The following is a 27,899-nucleotide window of genomic DNA, read 5'->3' as shown; positions in this document are numbered from 1 at the left end:
ACATCATTGTTAACCATGTGATAGTATGCTTTATTTCAATGAAATAGACCTCCAATGTTGTTTGACGTCACAAAAGTGCTTTTTCGGGGAAGTCGGGGTTGACTGATTTTTACCCTCAGTTCAAAAGTAGAAACATATGAATGAGTGGTGTATCATTGTATTTGTTTTGTTGGAGATCCTAGTTATCTGGAAAGAGTCTTCCTGGGTTTGACACGACAAGCTTTGCACACCTGGATTTCAGGTCTTCATCATATGAGGTCATGAACGCTCTGGACCAGGTCTTCATTAGGAGATCTCTGCACAGCTTACTAGACTGCATGATCCCACCACCACCATGCTTCACTGTCAGGATGCTATTGTGTAGGTGATGAGTGATGGTTAGAATTGAGGTCAAACAGTTCAATCTTGTTTCTCACAGTCCTCTAGGTGCTTCCATGTCTTTCACTGAGGACGGTCTCCTGTCTGATCACTCTGCCTTCATGTCCACCCTCAAGTTTCTGGTCATGTTTACTATCAAGGCCCTTCTAGTGCTTAGTTTGGTTGGGTGTAGTTTTAGTAGTTCCAAGCTTCTTCCCTTTAAATATTATAGAACCTTCAATGCATCAGATGTTTTTAACAGCCTTAGTCAGATATGTGCTCCGCCACAATCCTGCAAGACTTGGGTTCTGCTCTGATATGCATGCTCTGTGTTACCTTCTATACACAGGTGAGTGTGTCTTTCCAAATCATGTCCAATCAGTTGAATTTACCACAGGTGGACTCCAATCAAGGTGTGGAAGCATCTCAGAGATTAACAAGAGTCACCTGAGCTCAGAGGGGGTTTCATAGGAAAGGGTCTGAATACTTGTGATATTTAGTTTTTTTTGTCTTTTTGAATAGTCTTCCAAACATTTCTAAGATCACATTTTTCCCTCTGTGGGTCTAAAAAAAAAGACAATTTGTGCTCTCAAAAATAAATCATGCATATCAATGACTGGTGCTCTTGTGTGCATTCATTAATAATTTACGTGCATGAATTTAATCATATTGTTAGGATTCTGGCATATGATTATGGGATATCAAAGATAACACGAAGCTGTTTAAAGTGGAAAAAAATCTAAATTATATCTACATACATATCTCAAACAAAAATACATTGAATCCAAGCAGCTCCTTTTTACATTAGATTGTACATAGCCTGACAATTTTGAGTTTCTATTTTATAAGTTGGATTCATTGTGCATCAATTATTTATTTATTTTGCCTTGCAATCTCTGAAACAAACAGATATTCCAATCTTCCTATTCATCTATTAACAGTCTATCAGCTACATTTCTGTACAATTCAGTATATTGTGGTGTATATAAAAATGCAATATCATATTAAATTTATATTTCCAACCTAGTTAGACCCATCAGTCAGGGGCCTTGTTCTAATTATGAGCAGCACTTTCGCTTGTCCTGTAGACAGATATGTCAGTGACGCATCTAGATTAAACTAATCAGAACACATTTGGTGCAGTCAGAATAGTCTAGCTTTGTCCAATATTACATTCCTCATCTGTTTTCACATCATCAAGGAAAAGATTTAGTGTTCGCTTTGTTTTCCTTTGGGCCCAGAATTTGGATTCAGAGCAGCTAAAATGACAAAAAGATGAACAGCGTGCTTCACATTTCATGACGTCGCTCTTCATCGCTGTTCGGTGAAGGAATTCAAGAATTCTCTCAACCATTTAAGGAATAATTAAATCCTTCAACTGATGTGAAATTGAGGAAAACTAAATCCTAGAAATTATATCCCCTAAATCATTTTTGACCTAAACATACTGTATGTGTCAGGATGTGTTGCTGTTGACCTGTTTTGAGACTTCCATCTTAAAAAACTTTGCAGTAAAGAGGCCAGTTCAGAGTAAAAGTAACAGAAAGTGAGCTGAGAAGAACTTTTGGGATTGCCTTGCAACTTTCAATTGATTCAGTCGTGGAGGAGTTATTGAAATTGCCACCTTGAAAGAAATGGTGCAAACCAGAGGAGAAAACTGGGTTGGGGGGAAGGGGGAGCTCAACAGGAACGGGCGAGTTTTGGTGTGTAATGGAAGAGAAAAGTGAAAGGGGGGAAAAGTAGTTTTCAGTTGTGTGTGTGTGTGTGTGTGTGTGTGTGTGTGTGTGTGTGTGTGTGTGTGTGTGTGTGTGTGTGTGTGTGTGTGTGTGTGTGTGTGTGTGTGTGTGTGGGTGAGAGTGTGTTTGGGCTGTCTTTCTTTGGCCCTGGAAATAAGATCTATCTTGCCTGGAGCCTACATTTGTCTTGGAGAAACAATACAAACTCCATTTCCCCCTGTAGAGTAATCAGGATTGTGATTTATCGATTCTGCGCTCTGATCTGCACGCTGGGAAATTGCTTTGTAGTCCCGCAGCAGCAGCAGTGACACACGGGCCTCCATCTGCACCCACGACAGCATCACAGTTCATTTCAATGTGTGCACGCCCGCGTTACGTCGATGCTAGCATCGATGGTTGTAATGGAAATGTGCTCTTTGACAGAGCACAAACAGTAACACAGTGAAGGGGGAAGAATTATTTTGTGTTCAGGGTTCTGGAAGTAAAAATCCCATTTTCTTTTTTTTTGGACGGGTTTATTGTTACGTGACAGTTGCACCTCCAAGAATCACAATCGGATTTATATTCTGCAGGTTTTATGTCGTGCTCAATGATGGCTGTTGAGCTTTATATGTGAGATAGACAAACCCTCCCGTGTGCAAAATAGGATTGACACTTCAGACCCCTTGAAAGCCTCAATAGCTTAATTTTGGGGGGTCTCTCAAATCATAAGACATTTATTCGTCACTTGCAATTGTCACTAAAATGTCTTTAAAAGCTTATTAACGCCCCGCAAGTTCATTCATTAATGACTTTGTGTTATTTGATAGTGTTCGCTTGCAGTGATGAATTGTCACTCTGCTGCTCCTCTCAGCTCTATGAAGCATTTTAACATCTTTAAGCTCATTGTTTTGGTTTTATGGCCCTCAACTTTAGGTTTTCTTTTAAATAGCATCTATAGAGACAGATATTCCTACTCCGAATGAAGGCTATTTTTGTGCTGGAAGTGTAAATAAGAAGCTATGAAACACGTTAGTCATAACAACTACAATTGAATTAATTAAAACTGGTGGCATTGAAAGTTTTCTTACATTTAGACAAATTTCTCACAGTAAAGTATAATCCAATCTAAACCTACGTGTTGTTAAATTATGGAGGAGATTCTATTTAGTTGGATATAATTAAAAGAGAATCTTCAAAAAGGGATTCAGGATGTTAAAACCACTTCCAGCACAGGCAGCTCCTCCCTCCTTTGAGCTTTATCCGCTCCGTTTCTTCATAGTTGACTTTCAAACGAGGACTGATCGCTCAAATCATCCTCTGCATGAAGATAAAATGAAAAGAACAAAGGCTGAGTGGGGCTGTTTTGCAGACTCTTATTTGATTTACACGTGTCCCATAAACATCTAATGGACTCGATAAATTGTATTCCCGGGGGGAAGCGTGCAAGCCCCACAAAAAGCGGCGGAGGGGGATGATCAAAGCTGGAGAGAGAGCGCCGACCACCACTGTGCCAGCCGCCTTCCCTCCAGCGAGTCACACCTGCTGCAGTGGAGTGGAGTGCATATCCATCTAATGCGCGGCGCAGCGGCCCTTATCATTTAGCTCGAGCTCTGGGGCTTTTTAACCCCCTGAACCGAGTGGAAGCTTTATGTTGCCGGAGCTCGTCTCGATGTGTTCTCCCACGATAATATTTCACTCTCCCTGGGTAGCTGCCAGCTCACCTCTCTCTCTCACTCTCTCTCCGGTGGAATGCAGAGATAATAGTTGGGAGCTCAAGATGATTTTTTATGGAGGTGCTTAGCGCCAACTTCCCAGGCGAAGCTGAGCTGATGCCGTAGTCCAGTGTCTCCTCCTTGTCTAAGTGACCTACTGGCACCGTGCACCGCAGTCAGGCTAACAACTCTCAGAGCTCCTCCGGGTGTTTAAATCCTGTGAAATGTCAGCCGCGGCGTGATAACGGATGAACACAGGGGTGTGAGTCGGACAGCGGTGATGTATGTTTGTTTCCATCTTCTGTTTCAGTGCACACACTCTCTGCACATCAGAGGCTTGGATGTGAGAGAGGAATGGAAGACTGGAGCAATCTGTTTCTGATTATTTGATGGCGTTGCTATGTGCTTTGGGTTCTTTGAAGCGATAAGAAAAATATGTCAGCTTTAAATGCCCATCTGGTCATCTTAAAACGGAATACTACATTTTAGAAATTCAAGAAGGTATGTAGCGGTTTAAAACAGCAGTTTGAGACTATAGTCAACCCCCCAAAACCACCACCAATTTTGCAAAAAAGAAAACATGCCTGTTTAGAAGTTTAGAGCCAAATATATGGGTTTCATACCAAACACGTGAACTACAGATAAAGAAAGGAAGGGAGAATTATTTGAATAAGCTCCACAAGTGAAAGTAGTGTCCTTTAACAAAAAGAAGAAACATTTGGCTAAGTCCCGCCCCTTGAAAACAAACTGGCCAATCATAGCGTAGCATTGGCCAGCTCTGACCAAGGTCTGACAAATATCCAGCTCTGCATAGAGATTTTGTTTATCTTCAGACTGGTTTTGTGGATTTGGAGCTAGTCATGGTTAAATATTGTGTAAGATTGATACTTGTTACCTGGACAGCTTGGAAGGAGATATACTGTATGTTTCTACGTAAAACCTGTGAGCTAACATTAGCAGAGTCAGTCTAGCTACTGAATGTATACTGAATGTATACACATGCTGCTTTTGCTTTTTCATGATTGTCACAGAAATGAAATGTTTGTGCCTCTCTCAGAAATTGCTTTTTCCAAAAGTTAGACCCTATTTTTGGGGGAGTGCAGTTAGTGACAGTGTGGGCTCCATGGTAATGTAGCTCTGACAGCTTGACGGAGTAGCAGCAGGGTTTTGGAGCTCAGCATACGATCAATTGATTCACCAGATTCTGCAAAATAACTCACTTTCTGATACAACCTGTGAGAAAAAGTTCAACATGGCTAAGGTCCCAAGTTAAAAAGGTTGAGATTTATTGTCATAGATGACAATGAGATAGAATGGCTGGGATGAATTTGAAAGTTTCAAACTTCACAAGTTTAGAAGAAGAGCAATGGCTTCGTATTATAATCTTCTTCTTCTGTGTCACTGGAGTCTGATCCTACTTAGCCAGAAGAGCTGTGGTTTGTCTTTTCCCATTGAGCTTTAACTCAAGCGGACATTGTTTCTGCCTCCAGGAATTGTTTATATCAATGAAACTAATAGTATAACAATCTGCACATTGCAAACATGTGAAATCCAAATACTATTACCCTTAAAGACAGCTGTGTGTGAGTCTCCCAGCATGCTCCATCTCTGACATCCGTCCCTCAGTACTCTCCTCCTCTGTGTGTGCGTGCGTTAGCGTTGGCCTCACGCTGTACCATGTTTCACTGTCAAAACAGAACCAGCTGGGGCGCGAGTGCGGCCGTTTGCACCTGCAACACCACATTTTTCCCCATAATGAAAAACACACCAGTCCCCGAGGGAGAATACAATGGTGTCTTTTTGCACAGAGACAAGGTTGACCCGGGGATTTACGAGAGTGACAGGCTCTGTGGACTGAATCATTGTTTTGATGAGACAGCCTGTGGCGGACTCAGTGGTATGAGGTCTTCAGACACCAAGGTGTGTCTCCAGTGATACCTCCCCTCCGTAAATCTTTCTCATACGTATTTCTCTCATGAGCAGCAGTGTTTTTCTCTTCGTGAGCTTACAGAAATATGCCCCCTGTGTGCCAGGAGAACTCAAACAAGGGTCAACTTTAAATCATGTCTGCAGCAAAGCCCCCATAAGAAGGTGGCAGTGGCATTGGGAGTGGAGAAACTGGGCTTAAAGTCAGTGGTTTAAATTCTTTGCTTTGCCTGGGAAAATCCATGTGCAATAAGATGCATTAACTGCTGTTGTGTTGCAGTTTGAGGAGAGCACAAAACCATTAAAGAGGCCCCTCAAACTCAGCCAGAGTACAAGTGCTATGCATGTGTGCTAATGAAGAACATGCCTGCTCAGCAAACTTTCCTAAGTGAAGATAAATAACACCAACATCAATGAAAAGCAGGATTAGAAACCTGATGTCCCGCAGGGCCCGAGAGGAAAGTTGCAGAGAATACGATGCGTACGTTGCATTGTTAAGATCCAGTGTTTGCAGGTGGCTCATACATTTTTCTATCTAAGGGCATTGATTTTGGAAATCCAATAGATGGCCACACTCCTCGGGCTCCTCTCTCATTACCACAGCATCAGCCTTGTTTGATATTCATGGTGGAATATTATGAGAAGATAAATCATTTAATCTTAGTTTTTATTGAACCCTGTCATGAGCGAGACACTCTCCTCCATCCTGTGGGTGTAGCTGAAGCACTCTGATAGAATGATGGATTAGAAATTAGCCTGTGAGGGAATTTAGCTAAAACACGATCGAACTCCATCCACTTGAGTTTCGTTGCATGGATGGTGATTTATATGCAAAAACACTTTCAATGTCCTGACATTGCACGATTCCAGAACTTATTAAAGTATTTGTTAAAAGACGAATACATAATTATTTGAAACACATGTACTTTATCTATAAACAAAATATAACATGTCCGTAATAACTTTGTTTTGTCTTCATGAAGATAGTCTTTCAATGTTCTTTGTCATTTTTAACACTACGCTTTTGCTGTTTTTGTCACCGAATATCAGAGAGATCACATGTCAATCAAACAATGTGGGATACAAGATACACAGATACAATCCCAGGAATGCATACTGAACATACCCAGCATTCCAGTTTGATTTTACTACTTCCCATTGGCTGTCATCACTACTCAATCCACACATTTACAGATGACACAGTTGTGTTTCTTTGTAATAGGCTGTCACCGAGAATAACTTAAAATGTACTCCTTTACAATTACTATAATCAATTATGTCAAAACATAGTCATTAACGTAATCCAAGTTTAACAATATTAAAGTTACTAAACTTTAACATAAAAAACATAAATTACTTTGGATTACTTTTGGATTCAACACCAATATGCAAATATAAACAACTGAATAAAATCTGTACTTATGCATCTGTTCGCCTGTGTCTCTGGCTGCAACATACAATTTAGTTAAGTATGCACACTTTGCATGGATTTTCACAGCTGGAAGGCACTTGTCCTTTCACTGTACAGTGATGTTTTCCCCCCTTTCTGCTAAACATACTAAATAATGGAGAAATTTTCACTCAGTGAAAGCATATTTTGCACTTATGTTGGAGGCTGTTGTGTGAGAGTCATGTCCTAAAGTGTTGTAGTGTGTGAGTATATGGAATATAGTTTTTTGTGTCCTTTTGAAAAAAAGAAAATCCTAATTACATAACACTGTTCCATGTATTCTGTTATTCCCCAAGCCTGGCTGTTATGCTGCAGTGGGAAACTATGTATTCACTCCTATGGGAGAGGAAACATGGATCTTCAATGAAGTTAAGCAATTTGTTACATTTTAGATTTGGAGATTGTCGAGCAAAGTTTTCAGGGTGCTCCAGACTTATAGTCCAATGTGCTTTGAGTCACCACAGGCTGTATGTAGTCAACTGACCTACAGAAAATGACTGGTTTGACTACCAAACTGGTGTTCGTGAGGGTCACTGTCTAATGGATAAATTGTAAAAGAATTTAGGCAACGAAAAACGGAAAGAAATACCCTTTTGATCGAAAAATAACTTCCTGGAACACTGTACCTCCAAATGTTTGTATGGATAACTTTTTTATAAAATCCTGGATGATTTAGGATGGCAGATGTAAAAGCTTTGATTCGCTAGACAGGGAAGACTGATTGGACACAAAGAGAGGCCCAATAGACCTTTAGTCTTATCAAAATATAATGGCTGATTACACAGTCTACGTGGAAGCATTGCAGCCAGTTTGAACACTATGCTGGTGCTGAAGGGAGTGTGAGGCTTTGAGGTTATGGGAGGACCCGGTGCAGAGGAGGGTTACGGTGTTACATGGTTATCTTTCATCTCAGCTGGACTGGGGACAGACAGTATGGCTGCCAAATGCCTTGAGGGAGCTCTCCCAGTTCAATATTTCATCCTGATAGGGCCCAGCGGTGTGAGAGGGGTCAGTGCAGCTGTGAAGAGCAATGGGAAATTCTGGAGGGAACATTCATACCTGGCAAAAGAAAACACTGAATCTGGGAGAGACAAGTGCAAAAGAGAGCAGAGGAAGAAAAGGGAGTGCAGACAAAAAGGGGTCAGGGTTACAGAAAAATGGAGAGAAGAAATCGAAAGGAGGAGACGAACAAGAAGTGGTTTCTGGAGCCGGGCTTCTCTCTTTAAATTATGATCCCATAAATCAAAAAAGCATTGTCAATTATGTTTCGAGGGAAACATTTCAACCGGATTATGTTTGTCCTATAATACGTAATGTTTCTAATGAAAGGGTCAGTCCATATAGGTTGGGAAGGTCAAACAAGGACAGGGCTTTCACCCAGGCGACTGCCATTCACATCCCAAGTGAAACCAAACGTCATTGGTCATTTATTTTGATTTATGTCCATAACTTAAATAAGGTAACAAACATACTTATTTGAAGCCAAACCATGTTGCTTTACAAAATCCAACCAAGTTGTTCTGTTTCCTACAAATAACCAATTAGTTTTATTGCATTTTTTGTTGTTGTTTCCATTTACAATGTTAACCACATGTTGAAAACCGTTATCTGGGATTAGTTTTATGGGAACATCATTTTATAGGAGACAGGGTTGCTTGATCGGTTGAGTGTTTGAGGGTGAAAACATATATAGAAAAAAAGAAAGAAACACATTGACAGAAAATGGAGTGCAATGTTCGACCGTCCCCCCCAAAAATATTGGTTTGGCCCATGCAGCATGTGTCTATTCACCTTCATTTGGCTATTCATTCCTTAATTGCCATCACTAAGCAACCTTGCTCCCTAAAAATAATGAGATGTTTTCATAAAATGTATCTTACAATGTTCTGGCTCCTCATCATTCTGTGTTTACTAATTGGACTTAAATAATGAGCAGAAGCTCTACATTTTAGCAAAAGGCTCAACACACTGACATGTTTGAGTGAAATGTACAAGAGTGACATCAAGTTATCAAGTGGAAACAGACTTTTAGCCCCAAAGTTTGAGGAAAATCAAATATATCTTTAGTAACAAAGTTAAAACCGAGTGATTGAAGACAAAAAAGCAGATTACATGAATTTCATTCAAACCACATATGGTGTGAATTTTCCGATCCAGTGAAGCACTCAACAATGAAATATCTCGCTTTTGCCTTCCTGTCAATCAGCCTTCACTTTCCTTGTGGGTACATTTGTCTGCTAGAGTCATTACACCTAAAGCGCAACATAATTGCACAGTTTAGAGAACAATTTCCCAATAAGTATAACCGCTCTGAGGTAATTCTTCATTTTGGACATACATTTCAACAGTTCATCCATCTTTCAAATGGGTGGCACATTTTTGGTCTTGGCATAGATTCAATCATTCATATACTTTTCCTCCCGCAACATTTCACTACGTTTTCCAGTTTTGCTTAAATAATGAGATGGGCATGTCCAACTAGCAATATTATTTATTGGTGTATTTAGTTATATGTTTGATTTCCTGTGCCATTGGACACGAAATGAGAGCATCGGTTAGATTTTCTCTCTTTTATTGTTTATATAACTTTGTTGTATAATATTTGTTGCTACCTACCCATTTGCACTATTGTATATTGTACATTTGTATGTTTTTAGTGGCTTTTTGAGTTATTATGTATGTACCTTGCTGTACTTGGGAGAAACCAAAGACAATTATCCACTGAGCTGGACAATAAAGTAAATCTAATACAATCTAATTTTGTACATTTTGGGGCTCCATAGTCTAGAGAACATTATAAACTGAATTTAGTGCTATAACGCTGAGATTTTTACTATTTTTTTTACATTACCTGCCTGATAAATTCTCTGGCTCAGTATTTTGGTGGTCACTCCACTCTCACTTTCCTTTCCTCTTGTCTCTTAAAGTTCTGCGTTTTTGCACGAACACCTGAAAGCCTGATCCCGCTCATTATAATCCAATGAACCCCCCCCCTCAGATTTGACTTGCTAATTCCCGAAGTCCTTCCCGTGTGGCGGCAATCGACGACATTGGAAGATGATGAACTAACGGACTGGGCCAGGCGGCCGAGGTAATTGGGAAACACATAGAGGGGAGGATTACATTTGACAGGTCATTCATCCCACTTTAGTTAATAGTAAGCGAGGCTGGCGGCCGTGAATAGAGCATTTAGACATCACCAGAAGAGCCCCCACTGACTGGTCATTCTCTCTTTCTATATGTATTTTAATAGATATGAATGGATATGTTGCTATGACGGAGTAGATTCCTCAGTACCTCGGGAGCATGAGAAGAGAACACCCAGTATAAACACTACATGCCTCTGCCATATACATATATCAAATATAGACTAAATTGTATATAATGGTTCAAAACACAGGCGTCTCCTGGACAGGTGTGTGCTATCTAGCGTCTCAATAACATACATCTATAAAAGACATCATTGTTAAGACTCCAAAACTGCCAGTGCTAAAATGTGTATGTATGTGTAGCGGGTTTGGCTTTTGTCTGGGCTCATTATTTCTTGTTTTATTTGTTATTTAAATGGTTTTTAAAAAGGTTAAAATTGGAAACATTCTGATTACAATGCTAAATAAGCAGCTGATTTGCTTTTTGTATTCCTTAAAGGACATTTGGAGCTGTGTCTCCTGCAAGCTGACATTGTTTTCGGTGCCTTATTGCAGCGAGAAAACCAGATAATTTGGACGTGTGTGGACTTAAAATCTAGGTGAAAATTCAGTTTTTTAACCCATCAGCAAACATCAGTACAACTTTGGATGGAGTAGAATCTAGAAGTAACCAGTCTGGCTGCTTGAACAGGTAGCAACAGCTGAAGTTGATCAAAGTTTATCTGCAAATAAATTGAGCTAGAGCTGTCATGTGTCATTGCTCTTAAAAATGAGACCGTACCGACCACAGAAATGAAAATCTTTTGAGAGGAGATCTGAGTGGCTTGTTTGGCATTGAAATGTTTTTCACGCCACAGGATCCTGTGAAGGCCAGTCTCTTACCAACAGTCAATCAATGTTTCTTTTAACCATGAAGGCCATCTTTCCCAGATTGTAGGCTGCTTTCACACCTGTAGTTTGGTTAATTTATTCATTTTTGTCCGGCATTGTCCGGGTATAATGCTGGGTGTCTAGAGTCCTGACAAAATTCTGTAAAACAACAGTCACTTCAACAGTCACTTCCAAATTGTCTCAGTTTTGGTCCCAAATAATATTATGCCTGTTGTCAGTGCTTTTATTGGTATTGATGATGTCCTGTCCCTTTCCTTAACCCAACATCAAAACATAAACAATGCACCAAACGTCTGAACTTTGAACACTGATTTGTCTTTATGTGTGTCGATCAATCAGTGTGTCGTTGTCAAGGCTGTTGCTATGATGCTTGCGGCTCTTTCTGAAAGAACCTGTCAGTGTGCTAACGGTTAGCTGTCATGCCGAAGATAAAGTCTCTGTTTTCTAAAGAGCTCCTGGAGGCTTAGTCCTTCTTTTGTAACATATCTGGCAACAAAAATGCTGCAATAATGAAATAATTGTCCCCCATCTTGATGAAAATGCCAATGGTGCATAAATAAGCATAACTGTCCAAGATTTGAAAATATGGTCACCTGACACATCAAACAATGCTACGCTAAATGGCGTAATTAGAGTAGGAAGTCAGGTCTGCATAGAGAGGAGGTGGGGGTGCATGGGTGGGTCATAAAACACGGGACTTTCACCTACTTTCCATAACTTATCCTACTTAACTATGTAACAAATATACTAATTTTAACCCAAACCATGACCTTTTCCTAAGCCTAACCAAGAAGTTTGTCTGTGAACACAGAAGTTAGTTTTGAAAGACAGAGCAAACATGGGACGAATGTAAATTGGCATGTGCAAAACTGACGCTGGAGGGCTACGAAGAGCATCAGCAGCGTGGGGCCAAAGACCAAGCTGTCATATTTGATGGTTTGGGAGCGTTGCATACTGCTTCATCAACCCATCATCAAGTGGGAATCAAAGTCTGATGACTGACAGCAGGTCATGCTGTACTTCAGTGCTTTTTGAGTTGTTTATTTTTGTTCTCTGGTGTCACAAAGAGATCACACAGAAATAACTGATCATGAGCATTATTAGTATTTTTAGCCCTGCAAATGGATTGAGCTACATAAATATAAACACGGTTTATAAAGATCGATTAAAACATCGCTTCCTGACCAGTTCACGTCCAGCAGATATATTTAGTAGTAGTTTAGTTTCTGAAATCAGGCGAAAAAAATCCTATGGTTGGTCAAACTGGTTAGATGAGAAAGCACTATAGAGGTGATGAATCCAAAAACATTGTCAAGACATTTTTTTGTAATATTATAATGTTTCTATTTCAATCCAAACGATGAGTGGGTTCCTGCTCATAGTGTTGCTCACACAGAGCAGATGTGTACACCTCCAAGATATTCTGATCTGTAATTTGTTTGACCACATAAATGATGTAACTACATTCACATGCATAATGAAAAAGTTATCACTGTTGATCCAAAACCAACATTTTGTGTGTTGCTTGATGATTAACCAAAACCACCGTGGTCTCACTGCTTTACTGATGTAAACAAACCTAAATAATCAACAATTTAGAGATCTGATTCCTTAGAGAAAAGCAGGTTGTGTAATATGTTGCTTTTTGGTAGTAGTGCTTATATTCGTACTGTGGATTGGGGCATTTTGTAAAAAAAAACAAATATCATGCTTTTTACAAACTCGCATCACGTAATAGATTAATGATCATGTTCACAGAGCAGTAAATATGTGATTTACTGCTCCTTCAAAGACATTTTAATCTCCTCAGAAAGCGCTCAGACAACCGAATTAAACCAAAATGTCACGTAATTGATTATTCGATCCTTTGTTGTGTATTTTAATGCCAGCTTGTTTGTGTGATACTAACTCCCTCTGTCACACACAAACCGATATCAGACACGGCTGGCACACGAAGCCTCGTGCAACATAAACAGATAGCACTCAGTGTGTGTTTCTGTCCCTTTTATCAGGCGTCAGTCGTACGAGTCGGCCCGTCTCGACCGCCGTCTCAGCTCATCACTGTCTTGTCCTGTCACATTATCGGGCAGCACTGAGTGGGGGAGCGTCGGCGGCGGCTGCTGGGTTGAACTTTGAGACGGACAGGCCTTCTGTGGGCTGTCAGATGGTATCCGGCAAATGACCTGCTTACTCTCCCTCGCTGTCGACACGCTGCCGACGTCTCCACTGACAGAGACACATCAGTGCGAATCAAAGACGGACCGACGAATGGAAGGCGACAGACACAGACAGAGATCGAGGCGAAAGAAAAAGAAAAACGGATTTACTTATATTGTGACATTTCCTGAATCTTAATGCATTTTTTACAGAAGGCCAGCAAATCAAATTAACGATTAAAATGTCATAGTTTTTATTAATCTGCATTCTTTAAAATCCGCTTTTAGATTCAACATCATGGTAAAATTTGTTTGAAATCACGTTTTTTTTTACACGAACACACCAAAACAAGGCAAGAGAAAAACATAAAAGGAGGTTAAGAAGGAAAATTGTAAATTTAAAGATAAGATAAGATAAGATAATCCTTTATTAGTCCCACAGCGGGGAAATTTGCAGGATTACAGCAGCAGAGAGGATAGTGCAAACAAGAGACATAGTAAAAAGCAAGATCAAAACAGGTATTTTAAATAAGTAAATAAGTAATAACACAGTAAAGAATATTAAGTAAAAAACTTTAAAAAATCCACAATAACTAAAATATTATATAAACAGACAGAATCATTTCCGTATGTCTGGTCTACTGGGAACAGAGTTGGATGTGTAGCCTGAAAAAGTTAAAAAAGTGTGAGATGAAGTGAGATAAACAAAAATGAAGAATGTCTGGAAATTTATGAAAGAAGAACATTTTAAGAGATCAACAAGAATTGCACAAAAAAGAAACGATAAGCTAAACCACACATTACTGGCTGTGCCTTTGACTATGCGTGTAAGATCCAAAACCCTCCGTGTTTACCTGCAATTGCTTTTTCGACAATGTTAAGGATGTTTATGTGAGAGCGAGACCTGTTCAGAGACACTACAAACGTCTCTTTTTCTTTAATTGCAGACTGGCTGTTCGCCATCTGCTCTCTGATCGTCTGCGCCGGCTTTACGGTTACCTCAGGCGAGAGGCTGTTTCAAGGCAGACAGCTCATCAGGATGATTGACAAGTGTTAATGCTGCTGGAACTCAACCAACTGAAAAAAAAATTAAAATTGCATATTAGCGCTTAAGGACGTGATTTTAAAAAGATGATGTTGAGTTTCGCCTTGCACTGCAGGCTTCAGAAACTGGGCATGTGTGATGTGGTTTGGCGTGCGTGGGTGTTGTTCGCTGTGCGTGTTTGCGTGTGCATTAACATGTGTGTCGTGGTACATTTGCTCCGGCGACATTTCTGTCCCTGGCAGGCGTGGCCCATGTGGAGTGTGTGGCTCAGTGGGTGGCTGATGGGAGCAGGAGCTCGGGGAATAACATGTCCCTGGCACCGCAGCTGCTCTCTCCGCAGACGAGGCCTGAACACATCGTGTTTCAGTGCGGGGAGGGAACAAATTGCTGCATGTCATGGGGATTTCTTAAAAAAAGGATACATGGAATAGATGCACAGGGGGAGGTGGAATTTGGGCGCTGATTTGTGGGTAAATTAGCCGCCAAGAATAGTAGGGTGGGATAAATTCAGGCTGAGAACTTTCAATCCACTTCATACCCGGTGATTAATGATATTGCCACGTACTTAAATCCCTCCTGATGAATTTGGAGGATTGTGCCATGTCTTGTGGCCTCATCACCGCAGATTAATTTTCGCAGCACCAGAGTGACGGAGGAAAAACATGTTTCTAGCCCAGTGCGTGTTTCTAGTAAGAGGTCATCCGCTCTCTCGTGGCCCAGATGTTTTTAACTGGCTTTCCAAGTGCTCAGGCCCCAGTTTCCCAGCAGGCTGCAGTGCGTCTGCTTCTCTGCTGTAGTGTTTTTTTCCCTCTGCCAGCAAGCCTCGCCAACTCAATGTGTCATCCTCTTCTCCCTTCCCAAAGACTTGGGGTGAGATTTACAGTACAAAGGTAAAGTGTTGCGCAACTCTTTCTTTCTCTCCAATTTAGCAACAAAGTGTATCAGGGCAGAGGCAGAGGAGAGTCCTCGTTCTGGTAATGTGATGCAGACTTTTACAGTGTTTTCAGGGTGAAAAGAGGCACATTTCACTGTATATCATAACATGCATTTCAACTGAGTAAGTGGGCGGTATTTGCTTCTACCTCGTTGACTTTGCCTACACATTTAGTGCAGCGTGTTTCATAATGCTGATTGTGCATAGCATAGCAATCAACAACACTAAGTTAAAATGGACGTGATATAAACTCGTTTTTTTTTTAATAGCAGCCTCTCACCTAGTTCCGTTCGTGACATGAGCTAAATGCACTGCTGTATAATATAAGTGTTTGACTTTCAGAGATATTTTAGTAAATGTATTCTCCATTAAAAGCCAATAATGTATCCCAAATTTTTATCCAAATGTTAAGTAGGTGTGTGTTATATCATTCTGCTTTTGAGTACTGCTGAAGCTGTAAAATATTTTATTGTCTCTGGATGTTCATGGGCTATAAAGTTCAGAATAACTGCAAATTTTCACTAAAGTGTGACCACTTTTAACAAAACAAGACCTTAACCTTGTCACACTTTGCTTGAATGAATTTATGCTGTCTCTGAATTTCATTTTTTTATATATCTCAATGTACCTTGACAGCAAAACTGAGGAATTGTTTCTGCCATAAAGCTGCATTAATTTTTTGGCTATTTACAACAGTGGAACATACTGTAAACACAACTTATTATAACCTCAATTAGCTGATATGATGAATGTGTTTGGTAAACAATAGAGTATACATTCAGCAGACATAGTGCAATATTAGTATTCATTTGGAGTTATCTTTCCATTGACCTAGGTGAATGTCCAGCCCAATATTTATTCCACTTTTAGCTCAGTTTTGGTCTCCACCAACAATTATATGACAATAATGTGACACAATTATATGTTTTGGCTGGAAACACTGTGAGTTTTGCTTAAGACTACTTAAAGACTGAATAAGCTATATGCATGTGTGTAGCATCTGTTCTGGTTCTGGCAATGTGTTAGTTTGATCCTGGGTCATTCTTCCAATTGACCCTTAAAACCACATATAGTCTTCAGACCAGCACCTTATTATTTTTAGTCCACTCCCATTACCAGGGCGTCAAATAACTTCGTTTTAAATTTCCTTATTAAAGCATCATAGTTTGACCAGTTGGGCTTCCCAGTGCGTTGGAAACTGACGCCAATGGTCCTGACCAAGCGTAGTATTTGACTAGTTGAGATGTTCTGTGTCAAGAAATTCAGTGGAGACATTTCCTATCAGAAATATAAATTCTCCGCACAGCTGAAACACAATGCCACTCCTCACAAAACCTTTTATGTTGAGTGCCACAGTGGATCATAAGTGTCTGAAAACACCCACCAAGGACTACTTTGTGTCACTGTGTATTGTCTGTGAACATAAGCACTGCGAGCGATTCATGTGAGACTCCCTCACTTCGCTGACAGCTCAATTGCTGTAATTGTTTTGCTGTGAGGGAACATTTCATTGTTCCAGCAGGATTTTGATTCAGTGTATAAAACCAAGGGTATTCATTTTGACAGAAATTGACTGGATCCAATCTGTGAAAGTGGAACCATTTAAAATTATTACAGTTACAACTCACTTTCTTTGAGACATGGTAAATAAAAAAGAGAGAGATGTAAGTGATTAAAAACCGGATGAAAAATGTACTTTAGTGTGCAGTACATCGATAGCCTCCTTACAGATTTTGACTTCACTGCTCAGTCAAAGAGCATCAGTAATGAGCAACATTTTTTGGCATTAAATCTGAAGTCAGCCAGAACCATATTGAGAGCTCATAACTCCAGAAACCTATTACAACCCTGCAATAAATCCACAATAATGTCCCTGCTGTCCTTTTTTTCTGAGGCTGAACCTGTTTCTGTCTCTAAAAGCCTCAGTATACTTCATCAGAATTGCTTCTCAGATGGTTGAACAGTTTCAGAAACCTCTCGATTCCACACCTTTCTGACCTCAGAACAAACAAACACAAGTCTTTTGTCCAGGAAACCTGCCGTTCAAGTTCCATGCGAAACTAAACGTAATTTTTGTCTCATCAGTCTTTAGTGTTGTTTAACAGGTATAACTATTGCTGTCACTTAGCATGCATACAACGGAGTGCAACACTTTAAATGTTGTCCTTTAAGAGAATTCCTAAAAATGTTTGTTGGTATCCCCAAACTTAAAACAGGCGGCAACCTTTGGTTCTGCTGAGTGAAGCCAATGCAGAAGTGTCTTAACACTTGCATTCTCTCTACTGACCAGCAGGGGCGACTCCTCCGGTTGCAAAAAGAAGTCAGATTGTATAGATGAAAATCTATGATAAAATGACTCTACTTCTCACTTATTTATTACCTCAGTAAACATTGTAAACATGAGTATATGGTCTCAATCTCTAGTTTCAAGTCTTTTTCAATACAGCATGATGTTCATTTAGTAAATGATGGTCCCTTTAAGAGCGGTTTAACTGTGATTGACAGGTCAGTGACGTATACAGCGTCTCTAAATCACTACTCTGCATTACAAATTTGGTAACTTCTGTTCATTGACAGCAAAAAACAAAAACATGGTGACGGCCATAATCCAAGACAGCGGCGGAAAACTCTAAACTTCAAAGCATCAAGGAGTAGTAAACCAATAGGAGACGTGACGATGACTACGTCCACTTCTTCGATACAGTCTATGATTTAAACCATTAATACACCATGTCCCTCTCTGTGACAGCTGAGTTTTCAGTTTGAAGCCTGGACTTGTCACTTCTGTCTGAACCTGAATCGATTTCTGATTCTCAATTGGTCTCTGATGGACTGTTTGTCTGAACTTAAATGTGCCTCCTCAGTTAGAACCAGTTGCTGCTTTTCCTTCAGTGCCTCTTTCTTCTTCTCAGTCTGAGCCTAAAGCTGCCACTCAGCCTGTGTACGTGCCATGAATCAGTCTGAGCCTGTGTCTGTCCTTCTATCAGAGTCTGCACCACCTTCATACCCATGTCATGTTTCCTTAGCAGAGCTTGCTTCTTTTTCTAGAGGCCCTGACACACCAGTCGGCAAGTGTCGAGCCGTTGGTGAGCGTTTTTTGGCCCTTGTTTTTAAGGGGTGTCCTGCTCCTTTGGCTTTTTGGCCAATTGAGCGGATTGTTGAAGCGTAAAACGAGCCCGATTGGCTATTCAGCTTAAGATAATCACTGCACAAGAAGAGATGTGAGGAGAGAAAGCAAACGACTGAGGTCAAGAGGTACCACACAGAAGGCTCTTCTCATCTTTCATCTAGATCTCATCTCCTTCCAATGCTCAAATATTTTCACAATGACTTGGCCATCTGGATTGAGGCTAAGTGGTTATTGAGAGTGGTGAGAAAATTGTTGGCCAACGCTGCTCTGTTTCATGTATGTATCATAACAACGGCCTTTATATCCACAGTCCTAGGTGATCCGATATACCCTTTTGAATGGCGCCTGTGTGAGAGAAAATAACTTAATGTATACATTAAGTTATTTTCTCTCACACAGGCGCAGAATGAACATGCTAGTTAGCTGAAGTCTTTGCGGTGTCCAAACTCCATTTTTTGGTCATAACACATGCGTAGAGTTGGCCTTTGTCAAAGCTAGTTCTTTGATGTCGGTTTGGTGTTTCTTGGCATTTAAAGTATCTATTCAGCCTTTTCCGAGCAAAGATCCAGTTTGTCCCCCATCAGGCCTCAGTTATTCTTTACTCTCATATGGACCCGGTCCTCCACATCCAGTCCCTCTGAGCCAGGTCATCCTGTGTCCAAGTTCTTGGTGGCACACTGACCGGCCTGGAGAAATGTTGGAAGTTTGTCTGCACTGCCTCCCTTCTTCAGCCTCCTTCTCCAACTGTGTCTTTTCTGGAAATTTCCATTCCCTGTTTTGCCCTCCGTGAGTTTACCTCCCTTAGAGATCAGCCGACCCCGTCACCTTCCTAACCAGCTGCTCCTCATTCAGTCCGTCTCAGTGTAAATACAGAACCCATTTTTCGGCCGTTTTTGGCAGATCGTCTGTGTTTCCAAGCTGCCGTCAGTGTCGCCTGCACCTGATTACTTCTTGCCTCGGCCCTTTAGGAATTGTTTGGCTGGTTTTACTGCCAATGTGGACGAGAATGAAAGTATAAGGAATGCCTTCCAGTAAAGACTACCACCAACACTTTATACTGCATGACACCGTCACAGGTGATTTCCACTACTTAGTAAGGACTAGTAGTTTTCCACTTTTGTTCGAAAGGTGAATATCTCAGGAAACTTTTTTTCCACTTCTGCACACAAACACTTCTGAAATGATAAATAAATAATGTCAACAGCCTCAATTCAGCCAAAACAGCGTCCACAGAAAAGCGACAGCGTAACATTGTTGTGCCTACCTTCTGCAGCACAATTGTCAAGGTGGATTAATCCTCCCACACACTGCCGGCACCTTTCCTACTTCTGTAGCCAAGTGGTGCCTATTGAGACACTTTCACTGCGAGGCAGATGTGTTTGTTCATTCCTCAAAGCCCTGTCACCACACCGAGGGAGGCAGGCACCAACCAGGCAGGCAGCGAGCAGCAATCCAGCAGCATGCCTGCTCCCAGTTAGTCCAAAAGATGAAAATGTATGTGCTTTTTGGGCTGTTTTTCTCATGTTTATGTGCATGTTTTCTAAAACAAAAGATATGCAGATTTTTCTTCTGTTAGGCTTGCTTGCACGAGTGTTTGGATTCAACAAACTCTCTTAACTGCACACTCTTGAATTGATAGTTTATTATTTGTGGCCAAGTTTAATTTGCATAAATGTTGCTTGGATTAAAAAAGATGAATTTCTGTGACATATTTAATCTCCAAATTCACCCACAATAAGATACAGATTTGTTTACCCTGCAGAGAAAGGCAGACTTTTCATGACTTGTAGCACAGGCCGAAGAGAAAACACAGGAAAACGGATGATTCATTCAGAATCACTTTAAGTTTGTTTGAGTTTTTCTCTCATGAGGCTCAATTATTTTATCTTTCCAACAGGTGAGGCCACAGCTTGATATTGCTTGTGCCTCCATAAAAATCAGATGGCTTCCAAAATCAGCATTAGGTGATATACAGAATCTCTTCACTGCAATCCGAACAATGAATTTATTTATTCAGAGGCAACTCAGCAACTGATGCTTCTCACTCCAGCGCTTTCTTAAAGATTGTAATTTGCTAGGCACTTATATGTTACCTCATGGCTCTGCAGGCCTCGTGGCACTTGTGTCAGGTGAAAAGTGGAACAGAGTGTTGAAGCACATATTCTTGACGACGGCTACTTTCCTCGGTTCTACTGTGGCTTGAATTGTACCTCATTTGTTCGTCGCTTTTGAGAAAAAAGCTTCTGCTAAAGACAAAGACGTCAGCCTCGTGCTCGTGATTTTTGTTTTAAAGAATTGAATGAGCTGTGAGCAATAAAGTCAAGGCGTCGCACTGAAAACAATGAAGAAACACTTCACCAAATGCAAGAGTATGGCTCTTTTATGTGGTTTTTTGGAAAGCAATCAAACACTGTAACATTAACACAGACTGTGGCTTCACAGAAGGTCCTTGTTAGTCGGTTAAATTCACTGTTGGTTTTAGTCTCTTATGTGGAAATGGTGATGATAAAGAGATGCATTGATGCCAGTAGCGTCCCCCAAGTGCTCATTTAAGGGATTTTGCCGATGGTCATTACAGTAAGGTCCATGCAGTCAAACACCAATAGTGTGTAATGAGTGTAAATGTCCGAACCACAAAGATAAATGGCCGGCTCTTTAAAAAAAAAAAAGGCTCCAGGCAGCCTGTTTTCGCTTCACAGCCTAGTGAGTGATGGAGGACTGAAGGTGATTTACAGGTCAGCTCTAGCAACTGTTTTAATTAGCCTTCTCCCTGTGTCTCCCTCCGGTCTCCAGATGGACCCCGTGCAGAAAGCCGTCCTCCATCACACCCTCGGCCTCCCTCCCACCGTAAAGAGGAAGCACGTCTCCTGCAGCGTTTGCCAGCTGAGGTTCAACTCACAGGTTAGCAAATCTTTCTTATGAAGAGGAGTGTAAAATATTTGAAATCGAAATAATAATTACAAACTCCAAAGAATTTTGCTTTACCAGCTCTGGTGTCAGCCATGTTGTTCTGTTGGGGCAGTGCATATATGGGTAAAAAAGTTAAAAAGAACATTTTAAATTATGTTGAAATTACGTTTTTTTTTTAGCCATGGTAGCACTTTGGCTTTGTGTCTTTTTGTCGCTCCGCTGCTTTGGGCCAGACTTAAATATCTCAGAAACGATCGGATGGATTGCTATTGAATTTGGTACAGAGACTCATGACCCCCAGAGGATGAATCCTGCTAACAAACCCATTGCGTCCAATGAAGCAGCTTGGTCTGTTTATGAATTATAAGCAAATTAACTTATAACTACTGATATAAATGTTTACGACAATTGGCAACAGATTTGTTCTGTAGCTGAAATGGGAGAGAAAACAGTTTAGTCACTGGAAGATTTAACTCGTAACAAAAAGAGCTGAAATACAGTCCATGTATTCAGTCTTTTGTAGGTGTTGAGAGTGAATCAGAGAAAAGGTTGATAGAAAATCACACATTGTTAACTGCTCTTTTGCTGTGAGGTTTCCATTTTTCGGATGCACCAAGAGACGTGTCTATGAGTGTGTGCCACATACAGAAGATAAAGAGAAAGCAGCAGTACTAGCTCATCATTACCACCAACTCTGAACAGCATCTTTCACAAACATTCGGTTGTATAAGAAAAATCCCTTAAACCTTGGCATCTAAATAAATGATGTGTAAATGTTACCTTGTTTTGAGGTTTTCAACATATCCCAAGAGCCATGAAAATAGGGAGTTGTTAAAATGTGAGACTGAAGCTGCAGATGTGGGAATTTTTTATCTGTATTCTGATTAACTTCTCATGTTCAGCCTCTAAATCACCCCTTCTCTTTCTTTAAAAATCTCACAAGTAAGCTACTAGTGGTGTTATGGATAATTAACCATTTAACCGTGTTATTGTTGCAGCTATGCAGCTTGTTAGGCATTTCAACCGAAAGCACACCTGCATGAAAGACAGTAATCGTCGGTTAAAGGTTAATGATTCGTTGACGAGTGTCCGCTATCTATTGGAAAATAAAAAAATCTACATTTTTGGCTAAATAACTGTTGTTGGGTCAACAACAATATGGAAAATTGGACACAGATATTTACTGGACTTGTAAGGGCTCTCTGGTGGACAAACTATGTAACAGTGACTGTGTTTGAATTACTTCAATCATATCTTTGACATTTCTGTTCTGCAATTTATTGTTATATCTGCAATAACGTAATATCAACAGATATATAGCGTGCTGCAGGACTGAGTCCTTAAACATAGAAATGAGTCAGCATTGTTGCACTTCTGGTTCCATTGTCTTGCAGTCAATGAGTTTCTTGAATGCGTTACACGAGTTTCAGATATTTAAACGTTTTGCGCTATTATATAAAATGCGTCAGTAAAAACCCCTCTTGTGTATTTTGTCTTAAAAAAGAAAACAGTTGCAAGCCACTGGCTAAATAAGACTTATAAGTGTCATCACTAGAAAACACTAGTCCGCCTTTATCTTAATGCTGGAGCCGTGAAGTCATGTGACCGTGGTGTAGTTCGTTTATAGCCTAACATGATCTGTTTACTTCTGTTGATTGCAAACAAGCGTCAGAAATCATAAAAGTAATGTTCATTTGTGAAGATGGTCTTGCTAAAGAAAACAAGAAAGTATCAAATCTTATTTTCTGCTTTAATCCCAGTTAAAATGGAATAATCTTGGTTGGCCTACAAAAAAAAACATCATTGCTGCAGAACTCTTTTGATCTTGACCCAAAACTGGCGTTCGGTTCCTGCAATCAATTCTTGAGCTTCTCAAAATGTTCTTAGTAGCTTCTAGACAAAAAACTAAACATTTTATAACGCCAATGGAACACATGAGTGAGCTGCCTGTAGAAAACCCCATTCACATTGAAACAACGCACCATTTGTGATGATAAAACAACAGAAGTGATGAGTCAGGTACAAAGGTTTTGTTCTGAGCTGTTAAACTGTTTCATGTGTGAAAAGAGTGCTTTTATTGTGATAGCCTCCTATTAGCACTTCATTGCATTAATCCCAACCTAAACTCATGATTAGCTCATGATAGCATGATAATGACTGGTTATCAGCTCTTTATCTGTAGTTTCAATATAATGCCTCATATTAGCTAAATGGATTACAGGATGGAGATCTTGTTACCAACTCTGAGTTCAACACAAAGTATTTCTTCAGTCATTAGCTCATACGTGCACTCTACCATACAATAATGAAATGCATTGCACTAATACAAGCTCGCCGAATCCAACCGATGGACCAGCAGATGGGTTTCGATTTCCCTCGCGCCCAATTTCCATACAATTTTCGAAAGTAATCAAAATATTTGAAAGGAGTGTCACCGCCGCTGCTGCATGTTGTTAAATCAGTAGCACCCCTAAATAGCAATGTCATCGCTCTTTCATTAAAGAGTAATCAATCTATTTCATACGCTGACTGTGTCGGTGATTACTCAGGATGAGGTTATTATGTTTTACATGGGGGAATCTATCTGGGTGTATATTTACTGTTTATTTTAAGACTTCATTAGAGAGACAGACTGTGTTTACCTGTCAATCAACAGGTAACGCCGTGTTGAGCTGGGAGGTCTCAAATACCCTCAGGGTGTTTTTTTCCTCTCTTTGTTATGAAACGACTTTCCAGTGACAGTTTATCATAAAGTGAACTGAGAGATGATGCCGAGCAGGAAGCCTGTGGTGTTCTGCTAAAAACTGATCCCAGCTGCTCTGTTGGGGGGCAGAAAAATCAGTTTGTGAACCAGTTAATGACCTGAAGATCACAAAGAGGAGAGAGCTGCTCTGTTCCTAAAGATTGCAAGAATTTTCTGCTTTACTAGATGCAGTCATGTTTATGAGTCTAGACTGTAAACAGGACTGTAATTTGTTGAAAGCAAGTGAGTCACCAGATCTGATCTACTCCCTTTACATGGACCGCTGTATAACCTGTTTACATTTGATGCATTTACTGCATTTCCGCTCTCTATTTACCTTTTTTTGTGTACATTTTTGTAAATCCTTAGGAGAGATCCCTCTCCGGGCATGGGCCAGTAAAAAAAATAAAAATAAAAAAAATAAAATAAAATATATATATATATGGGAATAATGACAAAATGTGCAATTATGTGCAAACAAAAAGTGACATAAATATTGTTTTAAGACTGAAAACCAAGAGCTGAAGGGAGAAGTCCAAAACCTGGTGCCATTTATTGAGTGATTTGGGTGTGAATGTTGGATCGTTGGTTTGGTGAAGTTAATGAAATTATCAGACAAAGCTCCCATCTCCTAATCAGAAAGGTGTGTGGGTGTGTGTGGGAGGGGGAGGTTTCCAAAGCTAATCAACCATCAGACAAGCCGCTCTGAAGAACCATCCTGGCAGTTTAAACAAGCACGGGGAGCCACTATTATCAGTGAATTGAACTAAGAGTAGAAACAAAGTTCTATGGAGTTTGACTTCAAAAGAAATTGAAAGAAAGTGAAATAAAAATAAATTGAGTGTGTGAATGAGATGAGACAAAACTTAATTAAAATCTAAACCACAAAAGGGCCTCACTCAAATGAGATATCTACAGAAGGATAATTTAAAAGCAACGGAATAACAGCAGCACATCTCCGATAAGGGATAGAAAAAGAAATGAAATGTCTTTTTAAAAAAAAATCACACAATGAATGAATCAGAAAAGAGATAATGACTTTGTTTCTTTGTAGTTAGAGCAGAACAACCCCACAAAGAACACAATGACTCTGTCATGTTTCCTTGTGAGTGAAACAAACATTGTTTTCTTCTAATTGTGGTCCAGGAGAAACGCAGTCCTCTTAAACAGCTCAATAAACATAAATGTCATTGTTTAACATTATTTAACACATTTTATCAACTTGATTCTTGATGGCCTTTCTTATTCTTTGGAGAATTTGGTCACAAACACAATTTTAAAAATTATACGTTTAAGAAGTCTGCCTCTGAAAAAGAATCATTACTTCTGGTGCAGCTGTAGAACATGGTGAAATATAATTAATCTGCTCGTTAACTCTGACAGGTGTTTTTGAGAAGCATTACTCTCCCGTCATCCCAAATAAATGATGTCGATTTTTTGTTATTGGAGTTTTACAGCTTTAAATGTATTAATAAATATCTAGCAGGGAATTAGTCACACGGTAGGATTACAAACTGTACATTTATTTGTCTGTCAATTACTTTTTTCAAAATAAGTTTAGTAAAACAGATATTTATCCATGCATTGTCCATATACCATTTAATATTTTCCATTACATATTTTGTATAATAACAAACAAATCAGGGTCATTTCTGTATTTGTTACCACTTCAATATTGCATTTATACGTAAACAGCTGTAGGGTCTGTGTGACCCCTGACACAGAAGAAGAAAACACCCTGAAGCTATTTGTGCTGCGACGCTCGGGTTGTAACCCAACGTGATCTTAACATGCACCAGCATTATACGGCTTAGTATTAGACACTGAAAGAGCTCATGCTTTTTGTCAAAAGAGTCCTTTGGACCCTCCTACTTTTTTCACTTCCATTATACTTGTTTGAACTTCTGAAGACGTTTTTAATGAAGTAAAGCCAAAGTTAACACAAGACAAATTTTAAACCTGTTATGGGAGTTATGTTTGATAAAAATGCCAAGAGGAATTTGCAAAAGTGACTTTTTAGAGTTAGTTTGTGGATTATTTGGTCAAAAAGAGGTTTAATTTGTTATATTCCAATGAATTTGGATTACACTCCTTTTGTCCTCTCATTGTGTGAGTAACCAGAGTTGCTCTGTGAGGTTGCGATATCCGGAGTTGCTGTGATTTGTTAGCTTAAACAACTGGGAGAACAACTTTTCTGAACCTCCTCAGGTCGGCTTTCATTGTTCCTTGCATTCAACAAAGTGACCCTTCACCAACTGGACACACCCCCAACATTGGGTTCAAAGCTCCACCCACATTTATCATATTTAAACAGCAGCACCTGGCGAGGCTTTCTCATTCACCTCCTGGCTTCCTGGTTTAGTGGAACAATGGCAGTCGGAAAGGTCATGAAATACCTTCTCTTCTTCTTCAACTTCTTGTTTTTTCTCGGTGGAGTCATTATTCTCAGTTTGGCCACACACGTCTCGATCAACGAAGCAGACTACCGGATCACAGATGACCTCCTCCCGGCCATTCGCCTCCTGATGTTCACCGGGGCCATGACTCTGGTGTTTGGTTTCCTGGGCTGCTGTGGAGCAATCAAGGAGAACCGCTGCCTGCTGGCCCTGTTCTTCAAGGGCCTGCTGGTAATGTTCCTCATGCTGCTGGCCGTGGGAGTGCTGGGAGCCGTTTCAAGAACCACAGCTGCCCAGGAGCTGGTGAGGAAACACATGACGCAGCTGCTTCCGCTGAGCGAGCAGTCCAAGGAAGTTCAGGAGTCGTTTCAGAACGTGGAAAGGTCCGGGTTCTGCTGCGGTTTCTTTGTTGGACACATTGACTGGGGCAACTCCACAGTGGTGCCCGACTCCTGTAACTGCACAGACGTCTCCAGGAACTGCACGGTTTTGGACCAAAGGGAGATCTACTCCACGCCGTGCATGACGTACATCATGACGTGGTTGGACCGTGTGTCTGACGTACTCCTGGGGATCGCCTTTGCATTTGGCATAGTGATGCTTATGGGCATGGGTTTCTCAATGGTGCTGATCTATCAGCTCCGTAACGGGAGGAAAAGCATCATTTAAAACTGAGGCTCTGAGGTCTTAAAGGCCGGGTCGCCATGTCGGTGTTTCAATGCATTTTTACTGGTTTTAAACTCATTGTACTTTTTTAAATGTTTTTTTTTTAATCTTTGTGTGTATATATTGCAACTATGAATTGCATATTCAATGCTTTTAATTTTTTTTTTTTTTCAAATTGTATATAATTTTCTTTCTTTTTTTAATTTTTTTTTTTTTGTTTAACCAAGACAAAAGCTTTCTGTTTTATTTTTAATTCACGTGGATAATAAGACGGTCCAAAAAATATATATATAAATCTGTGTTGCAGAACTTTGTTGGGCCCTCAACAGAGTTTTGTTTGTTAGGCTGAGTGACGTTTGTTTAACACAATGCATGAGTTGTATGCAACATAAAAGTGCAGTTTTAATAAAGAAAACACCTTCACTTCAGATGTATAACTGTGGCTCTCCAGCAAAATTTACCATGGTAAGAGATCTATCAAAGGAAGTTGGGTGCCTGTTTTCTCAGCGTTGACTTGATTTTTCAACTCTTGAGTTTAGGTTCACGCAAAACACAAGGTGCATATATCGGATCAGGCTGCTGAAGAGTGTTCTATCTGATCAGGGCCTTAATCATCTTGTGACCCATTTTTTTTTTTTTAAGGGTTTTGATCCCATCTTGCAAAACAATGCACTTGACAGTGTCTGAATGCATCAGAATTAACACTTATGTAATGC

General features: G+C 40.1%; 2 protein-coding genes across 2 annotated transcripts in view; both read left to right on the top strand.

Annotated features, from left to right (window-relative positions):
- Positions 1 to 27,899, top strand: part of znf385d (zinc finger protein 385D) — a 72,305-nt gene that overhangs the window by 15,297 nt on the left and 29,109 nt on the right. The window contains exon 3 of the mRNA XM_054621973.1: positions 21,262 to 21,369. Within this exon, the coding sequence (XP_054477948.1) occupies positions 21,262 to 21,369 (108 nt within the window). The remainder of the gene's footprint in view (positions 1 to 21,261; positions 21,370 to 27,899) is intronic.
- Positions 26,463 to 27,323, top strand: LOC129109833 (tetraspanin-8-like). The gene has a single exon (XM_054621974.1). It carries the CDS (start codon positions 26,491 to 26,493, stop codon positions 27,184 to 27,186), a length of 696 nt encoding a protein of 231 aa, XP_054477949.1. The 5' UTR covers positions 26,463 to 26,490; the 3' UTR covers positions 27,187 to 27,323.

The sequence above is a fragment of the Anoplopoma fimbria genome, chromosome 20 (genome assembly GCF_027596085.1).
Source record: "Anoplopoma fimbria isolate UVic2021 breed Golden Eagle Sablefish chromosome 20, Afim_UVic_2022, whole genome shotgun sequence".
Lineage (NCBI taxonomy): Eukaryota > Metazoa > Chordata > Actinopteri > Perciformes > Anoplopomatidae > Anoplopoma > Anoplopoma fimbria.
The sequence above is the reverse complement of the archived record's forward strand: the minus strand, read 5'-3'. Positions and strand labels throughout refer to the sequence as shown.